This window comes from Bombus impatiens, unplaced genomic scaffold, assembly GCF_000188095.3.
Source record: "Bombus impatiens unplaced genomic scaffold, BIMP_2.2 scf_0945, whole genome shotgun sequence".
Classification (NCBI taxonomy): Eukaryota; Metazoa; Arthropoda; class Insecta; order Hymenoptera; family Apidae; genus Bombus; species Bombus impatiens.
Window position 1 is genome coordinate 105,949 of NT_177364.1, and position 9,429 is coordinate 115,377.

Here is a 9,429-nt window from a genome sequence, read left to right on the forward strand (position 1 = left end):
GGCGTGGCCGGCGTTAACGTCGACTCGAAGTTGTTGGTCGGTCACGCGCACGCCAACACGCCGAGCTCGCCTTCCGCGCAGCAGCAGCAGCAGCAAAAGCCCAGGAACAAGTCGAGGACGTCCGCCGGTAAGCGGCACGCCTACCACCTTTCCCTCTTACTTTCTCTTTTCTTTCGTTTTTCTTTTCTTATCTTTTGGGTTCTCCTTGATTTTCCGAATTCTTTGGGTTTCAAAATGCAACGGCCTAGTCTCCGCAACATTCTAGCCAGTTTTTCGAAGATCCAAGCCGCGCTTCCAGACTACGATACAGAACTACGAACACCACATAATCGGACGTCGGTCCGATGGATTGTTTCTCATAGGCTATCGCAATCGCACCGCGTATTTTTGCCCGTTTAACCAGATTTAAGATTCACCGACGCGTTACTCCACGCAGTCTAATCGCGAAAGTACACCGTCGGCGACGATCGACCGACCGTTTAGGATCATCGATGTTCGGCATAAATTACTTGCTCTCAATGGATTTTGCTTCCTGGTAATACCATTGTCGATCTATTGCATTCGTATCAGCCGCGTCTTGTAACGTAAAATGCTAAGCGAGGTAAAATTTCTTGGAATTGTTCGACGCTGGCCACAAAAAGTACCGGCACAGCATTGTATCGTAGCATTTACATAATCATTTGCGCGGTAGGTGTTTGTACACCGTGGTATTTATTACAACGTTATTATTTATCATCGTTGTACGTGTTATTCGCAATTAGTCAGCTATATCGAAGTATATGAAACTGAACTGCGCAACCTGACAAAATGCGCTTCGTCGTAAACCACAAGCGTGTGAGTGCCAATATGTTTCGTAGCCACTGTAGGTACCCGATACTAATGGCCGGCAGTGTGAGCACGCGTATTGGCCGAAAGTGCCAACGTATACAAGTAGAATAACATAGCAACGCGTGACAGTGAGCGATAGAGAACAGAGTATCTACCTCGATCGTCTTTCTTTCGGTTATCTCGGTAGCTGCGCGAGTACCAACATACTTACGGAGACGAGGCCGTGCGAGTGCTGTCGTTTCTGGTCTTGGACTTTTTCACTGTCTGGACGTAGCGAGTTCCACGCAGTAGAATGGCCAGTTCGTGATCGGACGAGCCTCGTTCCCACCGAAACGGCCGCACCCCATTTCACTTTTTCTTTCCTTTGGTTTCACGTTAACGCTTTTGGTTTCCTTAATTTTGCTTGCACGCACGAACCCCGGTGCACTCGACTATCCGCAAGCACTCGAAGCACCGGGATTCGCGCGGTTTTTCGCTTTCAGTTCCAGTATCCTTCGTTTGCTTTCACTTTTGTCACACCGGGTACTTTTTCCTTGGTTTTATTTATCGACTCGAGGTTCGCCTGCACGGCGTTCCTCGCGCCAATCGATATTCCTCGAGCACTCGTTCCTAGAATATAGCGAGGCACGAAGAACACCACTTCTTTCTCCAAGGAAAGAAACCTCGAGTCGTCTTTCTTTCTTTTTTTTTTTTTCTTTTTCAATTTTGTTCCGTTTTTTGATCCCCGAACGAGCTTTTGGTGGCGGTCGTCTTTCGCTTACGGTTCGTTGATACGAACGACCAACACGTCTATATATATATATATATATTTTCTCTTTGTTTTTTTATCGAAACGAGCTGAGTGTTGTCGGCGAGAGGGAGACACACCGACGCGTATTTTTGTATTTTTGCCTCACCGATGTGTTTTTTGAGTGGCACCCGCGAGACGTCGAGCGTGAACAGCACCACACCTGATTGATTTTTATGACGAACGTGGATGCACAGGGCGGGACACCGAGAACGGCAACGCCTAGACGTCTCTGATTCCAAACGTATGACAATCTCGTTTATTCCTTTGAACAACGTCTATGCTATCGCAGACGTTGCACGGTAATGTCTCTCGATAATTGTCCGAAAATGGGCACAAGCGTCGACCAATTATCGGATCGTGGAATTGGCTCTGGAGCTGCAGATGACGCGTGCCATTTTGCATGGAACGTGGAAGAGGACAGCGCGAGTGAAAAAGGAAGAGACCCGAGGATTGGCTTTGGAGAACGAAACATAGCTGCGGGACAATATTAACCGCGGTGACGAAAGATTTTCAATTTTGTTATATACGTTGCACACTTAGCAACGCGATATTCGCTCACGGCATATTTGCATATTTAACGACGTTGACTTATTTTCCGTCGTTAAACGCGATTTAAACTATACCGTGTTTGGTCTCGTTTTAATCAGAAAAACCTCGCAAACTGGTTGGTCAAGGTTTAATTTAAAAAAAGTCACAGACCAAAGAGTTTCGTTATTGCGTTAGTATTGTCACGCTGACGTTTAAATTCGGATCGCATTACGCTGGTCAGCGGACGAGATTCGCGCTGCGTCAAAGGAAACTCTTGGAAGAAGCTGGTCTAGCGATGCGGATGACGACCGGACATTTATCAAGTATGTACACCACGCTGGGCAATTATCGAGACGTTACTGTTGCTCTTATTTTTTTCGAGGCGTCGGAGACGCTCGAGCGTCCGCTCGCAGGCGACTCGACTCGGCGCATTCCTTTCTCTGTGCCTTTCTCTCTGTATGGTTCTATTATATATATATATTTTTTATAAATACACACAGGTGTAAGACACACACGCGCGGGCGAATCAGCACACACGTACCTGTTTTTTTTTTTTCTATGTATCTCTCTATCTCGATGTGGTGTGGCTACATGCTACTCGTTTTTTGGTTTTGTCACTGGCAAAAATCTCCCTCTCGAAAAGAGTCTGCGGACCAACGTTTTTGCCGTGCTTTCTCGCACGATTTTTCTCTGCGCCACGAAGCGTTCGACCGATCAACTCAACGGCCAATTCTTTGATTCGGAGAAACCGTGCCGCGGATACTCGAGCCGTTTGACGGAAAAATAAGGGGAGGCCACTCGCCACAGCTGGAAAGCGGCAGGAAAATCGGGCAAAACGGAAATCTGGGTCGTCGCTGGCGATCGAAGGGGAGGTAGAAAGGGCGAAGGGGAACGGGAATGGGAATGAAACGGTTGAAAAATGCCGGATACGTTGATTGCGGTAATAATAGCCGGTCTGCGGCGAGGACGGCGCGGCGTGGTAAAAATCCTAATTCCGGGAACAATGGCCCGACTTCGCGGCGTGGAAGTCCGCTAATTAAATCGACTTACGACACACACAACGCACAGCGTGCCAGCCTCGATGACTGCGAAGCCAGACAAATCCGTGGATCTCGTACAAAGCTACGACCAAACGTATCTAAATGCTCTTTTAAATCGCTAGAATTCCAACCATATTAATTACAACGAATATAACTTATACAGGCTGTTTCCTAATGAACGAGCGATGTTCGAGTAATCGTTGCGGTACCTAAAAGCGATAAGAACGTAGCTCGTATCCACTTGAGTTTCTTCGATCTCGTTTACGAATTTTCTGTTCTATCGTTTCGTATCTAATTCGTCTTCGGATATGCTGCGAACGATTTTCCCGTGTCCGCAGACTTGCAGACGTCTGTCCTGCTATCGATGCGCGACTCCTTCGATACAGCCAGATATTTTTTAAATTTGTCGAGATCCTCGTTCGATTTTATGGCCACGTGTTCCAAGAACTTGAAGAGGTGTGGATTATACAAGAGACTTCGAGTACGCCCACGAGGAAATATGCAATGTACGCGCGTGCATTGAGACGCAAGGAAGTAAATTTGAGTACGAAGGTAATCAGATACGAAATGATAGAACACCAAACTCGTTACGCAAGTATATCTCGTAAACAAGATCAAACGGCGTCGATTGGAAGGCTTTTTTATCGTTTTTGAACGCTGTATCCGTTGCTGAAATATCGCTCGCTTGTTATGAAACACCCGTTATAGTTGTATAGTTCCGGTAATTGGAAAAAGAAAAAAAGAAAATCTAAAAATTCTTCGTTTTGACGAGTTGTTGTGGCGCAAAGGCTGTCCGCCAAGAGAACGGACAGCTTTTGCGCGAAAGAACCGCGTCACGCCGCGCCTATCGAGTCGAAAGTAAAAATTTAGCATTTCTAATTCGCGAGAGTTACGAGTCTCGAAATACACGCGACGCGTATAATTTTCATCTTCGTTAGAACGTTTCTTTCGGCTAATAGCCGTAGAGAGATTTCTCTGCCGCGGATGCTTTTATTAATTAATCGTTAACGAAGACGCGTGTTTTTGCCACAAGTGAAAATTGCAATTAACGAGCCAGCTCATATTCCGTTGCTTTTCTCCTCGCAGCGTTTCATGCTCTTTAACTCGAGCGTCGTTTTCGTAAAAAAAATCTTCGTAGGCCTGGCGATTCGAAAGTTTAGACGACAACGTTCCATCCGCAACCATTTTCGCGCAGCGATCGTTCGAAATCGGAATTGAGAAGAAGAAGAAGAGGAGGAGGAAGAAGAAGAAGAAGAAGAAGAAGAAGAAGAAGCAACAGCAACAGCAAGAGTCGCCGGGCCAAATTCGTGACGGAACGCCGGTTTCCTCGTCCTGGATCATAATTCATCCGTTTATGGCAAAAGTGGCACGGCTTCCATCGGTCTCGTTCCCCCGGTCGAACTCGTCTTTTCGTCGAAACAATCCGCCTCTTTCTCGTAAGCATCGTTTTCTCGGACGCGATACCGAGACGTTAACGATCAGCGATCGCAATTAAAACAATCTCGCGTAGTCGTCTCTGAATGAACGCGTGCACTTGCGACACGATAAATCGCGTTAAAAGAGCAAAGATTACGGTTAAATTAGAAATCGTCGGATGTATCTTTATTTTTCCTTTTTTTTTTTCTTTTTTTTTTTTCTTCTAATATTTTCCTGCCCCCCTGGTTAATCGAAGAGTTTTCGAATCGCTCTTTGGCCACGTCGGTTGCGTAAGATTCGACACGAAAAACGCCTCGGCGCAGTCTACAGATCTTTTGCAGTCATGGCGAACGCTCGGTTCGATCTCGAGGAGGATGCAGCTCGAAGGACCACTTCGAGAGACGCGGATTTCACGGCTCGAGGAAAATTCTTGCCTTTTCATCGGATAAAATTCTCCCCTCCCTTCTCTTCTCTTCTCCCGTCGTACGATTCCCAAAACTTTCAGGCTCGTTCCTCGTTAAGGCAAACGAAACAGGCAACGCGATAAAAAGTATGTTTGATCGATTTATGGCGAGTACACAGTGTATTACGATTTTTATCAAAGTGTACGAATGAACGATCGGTTATTATCTAATTAGGAGCAACGACTATTACTTTTTCATGAAATCACGCCATAAATCTGTAATTGCGTTCAAAAAAAACGTAGCAGTAACATGCTTTGATATTTATTATACGTAGGTAACGCTGTAATTAACTATGGTTAATTGCCGCTGTAATTAAGAAATTTGAAAAATCTGAAGACGAAGGATTTGTTAGGTAACAAATTAATTTTATACGTCCTGGGAATCGCACACGTCGCTTTTATCATTGCACATTGATTTCCAGTAATCGGTTAAACCGGTTGTAGTATTAGTATCATACGCAGTTACCACGATTATAAGAAATATAGTCATCGCCGTTTAATTTCTCTATAATTCTATAACTACATATTTTACAACTATAACTGTCCTACTTGTTTCTTCTTCGCGACCCTATCTCTTCGGACGTCTCTTCTTCTTCGTCTATTTTACTCATAGAACAGTCTGTATTGCATCTGTATCTTCGCGCATCTTCTCTACTTAAATCATTTTGCCAGTAACGAGCGTGAAATACGCAAAAGATAGGAAGATCGCGTTAAATGGTAAAACCAAGCGTTCGAAAGGTACGCGCGTCCTGCGACGCGTCTCGGGTCGCGACAGACCCAGGTAGAATTAAACGGACGATAATTAATCATGGAAAAAGAGTACGACGCCTGAAACTTTTGATCCTTCCCTTTCCGTGTGCTGTCTGGTGGGGGTTAGAACTAACGATACCAGGTCTGTTCATCCTTCGTCGTGCAATCCCATCTGAAACGTCGTCCCCGCTATTAACAAGCCGCTATCGGACGATCGTGTTCGATCCACGAGTCCTTCGAACGGCCACGGTCCTAAAGAGACTCTGCTTTTGCTCTGGTAATCGCTTGATATGGTATGTCTGCAACTGCATGCGACTCCCATCACCGATCTTCGTGACTTGGTGTCCGCGTCGAGCACGCTGACTCGTCGAAATCCTCCCATTTTCTTCTTGAACGTTCTTCGCGGACCTTCAGATTTTCCAGATCGTTTCGAGAAGCCAACGTGCTCGAGCTTCTTCCCAATACGCTCGATCGGACGATATTCAAACGGAATTCTTCCAAACGGCATAATTTACGAACGTCTTGTGAATCGTCGAGATACTTTTGCATGGCCGGAGCTTAGTCCGAAGTGTAGTTTCAGCGCGTTTGAAATTAAGCGGAGGGAGAATCCCATTGCTGTTCGTTCGATCGACGTCACCGAACGTAGCTTCTCTTTGACACGAAGCGTTCCAACACCGAAGGATTAATCAATTTGTTGTTTTGACGGTGCGACACCGACAGAGGGCCGCGAGTGTGTGAATTGCGGCGCAACTTCCACGCCTCTGTGGAGACGAGACGGCACTGGTCACTACCTCTGCAACGCTTGCGGGCTCTACTACAAGATGAACGGACAAAACCGACCTCTCATCAAGCCGAAACGACGCCTGGTAAGTACCTAAGCTGAATCATTTTGCTACACTGGCGTGCGCAAGTACTTGGACACCTGGTGTCGTCGAAAAATTCGTTATATCTTCAACAAACAACGATTCGATTGACTTTGATTAACCGGATCAAACGGCCCGCCAAGTCAAAATTCAAAGAAGAAATACACGCGCGTCTATGGAGTTTCATATTAATCAAAATAAAGTTTTCGAACGTGTTATTCTCAGACAGCAACGTGCAACGCCTACGGTTACGATTTTCGTACAACTTGTATCGTTTTATCTATACTAATTAATATTAACTAACGTTTTCATCAATATGTACCAGGCGTGCATGGTCGTTGTACGTTTTATTTATCTGTGATAATTCGCGAGTGTCGAAATGCTTATGCATGCCGGTGTATTTTTACTCGAGAAGGATCGAAGACGCACACAGCCTTCGTGCCATTTGCATTGTAAAGTCGTGGAAAGGAAACTTTACGTAACGACGAGGCGTCGTCGAAAAATGTTAGTTGGAACGTCGGACCTTGCGGTTTGACCTGTGCGCGTATCGGAAATCCGAGATTACAGAGCCGCCTGCAAAGGTGTCAGTGGGTTTTCGTTCTGTTCGTAAACCGGAGGCAACCGACGAATCGTCTAGGAGCTGGTGCACCTGTCTGCCTCGTAAAAGCGTGTCCTTGATCGTTTCCTCGGTGCGCATCGAGCCGCACATTACACTTAATTAATACACGCTCGCGATACACGGCAGTTGTGTGTTTCTCGCGATATGCAGATGCAGTCATCAGAATGCAAGATAAAACAAGGCCAAGCTAATTTCCTATATACGCGGCTATTAACACACCACGTTCCCGTTCGCGTATTCCTCGTCGATTCCAGCGTTACGAACTGTCCGAAAATCGCGCGCACACGATTTTCCACCAAATGAAAATCGTGTCTCGGTAGAGCAGGTCTGTTTCGGCGAAACGATTATTAGCCCGTTGAGTGCGTCAAAACGAGCGCGGTTCGCTCGTTTCCCAACGATTCGTAGCTCGCTTCTGACAAATATCTTTCTGACGAAGAAAACCGCTGACTTTGAAAGTGCACTGTAGCAAATAGTAGCAGGAAGATATATGCAGGCTGGTCGTGAGATACGATCAATCTGGTTCGATCAAGTGCCATGAATATCCATTAGCGCGCAGCCGCAAAAAATTCTAATTTATCGTTTCCCAGCTTTGCACCTTTATCGAATGAATTATTTGTCGCTTGCAACGAGTTTGACAAAACTGAGTCTCAGTCGGCAGCAAATATACGCGACGCGTTAGAAATGGAAATTTCGGATCACCAGGTATCGGTAGGGGCGGATCGATAACGCGAAGGGTAACCGGGGCTTTCGTGCGATCGGCCCGTACGACTCGTGCGAATTCCATCTATTTTCGTCGAGCAGACGCTCTGGCACTTACGCAAACGGAATGGCGAAACTCGATATCTTCCCTCCTTTCCACGTCAGATTCATAAATTCGCGTCGTCTTTCCACGGAACAGTTGGCTTTGGGAAAAACGTTTGGCCCACGAAATCGCCGAAGAATCGTCGATTCGAAGTGAAAGTGCAGGCTTTCGGCCAGTGGATCGAGGCGAGTCGCGTTCGCGAGAGAAGAGTCTGCATTCCGCGGATGCAAAAGCGCATAGCACGGTGACGTTTCACTATCCCTCTCGCGCGCTTTCTCTCGTGCGCGATAGAGCAAAGCTGATGGATTCAAGCTTTTTCTCGCCGCCACCTGCTCCTCTAATTACGCCGCTCACGCACGCACTAGATTTATTAATCGTCGTGTTTTTGCCATCATTTGTCGGCCGGCTGCCTCGGCCTATCAACTCGCCAAACGCCATCCCCAGCTTTTGTTCGGTTTCGCGCGGTGTCGCATTTTTTGTCCGGCGAAATGCCATTGGTTTTCGAAGCAGGAAAACTGGAAACTGTTGAAAAATACATCGCGACCGTTGCTCATCCCCAGGGTGCGCACGTGAACAAAGATCGCATCGTTGTTACACCTTTCTGCTCGTTTTATTTATCGTTTCATCGGTCTCCACGTGGAAGATAGTCATCAAGACCCGGAGGTATATTTCTTCGTCGATCATAGTGGTTTAGTAAAAAAAACTGTAGCTAAAGAGACGCGTGTAACGCGAAGTACGTAAATACGCGTCTCTCGGTTCCAACACCAAACGGAGCTGATCGCTTGCGAGTGGCAGAAAATTCGAAGCGCGTGTTTGAAACGCTGCAACATCGTGCGGAAAAACGCTCGATACCGTGAAACAGTGGCCTGAATAATTCGTCCCTGATATAGTAGGTTTTCCCGGAAACAGCGAGGGTCTAACGATCGCCGCGTAGTCGGCGTCAGCTCAAATATTATGACAGCGCGACGAGCCGAACCCGCCCACCTATCACTCACACAGCGAGGACGTACTCGCGTAGATCGGTAGGCGCGAGCCGAACCTATAAAATATGTATCGGTTTAAACCGGTAGGCGTCGCCTGATCGCCGGCACGCGTGTCACATTTTCGGCCCGACGCTATAATTTTCTTGCCGTGGCCATTTCCTCGGGCAGCAGCAGGCTTTCTCTGCGCTGTGTGTTTTAATAATCGACGAAACTTCGCCCTCCATGTTACGCGAAAGCACCGGTCACGTCGAATAAATCATTCAATAGCATCGTATTTTTTGGTAATTGCTACGAGCCTTGTCCCTTCGCTTGCCTTTTTCCCCGTTGCTTCTGACATTTCGAGCTCC

General features: G+C 46.7%; 1 protein-coding gene across 1 annotated transcript in view; it reads left to right on the forward strand.

Annotated features, from left to right (window-relative positions):
• The window catches only part of LOC100742684 (GATA-binding factor C-like), a gene marked incomplete at its 3' end in the record, with an annotated part of 75,339 nt that extends 68,658 nt beyond the window's left edge, over window positions 1–6,681 (forward strand). Inside the window, exons 5-6 of the mRNA XM_033323396.1 lie at window positions 2–127; window positions 6,536–6,681. Of these exons, the coding sequence (XP_033179287.1) occupies window positions 2–127; window positions 6,536–6,681 (272 nt within the window). The remainder of the gene's footprint in view (window position 1; window positions 128–6,535) is intronic.
• Between the last annotated feature and the right edge of the window lie 2,748 nt (window positions 6,682–9,429).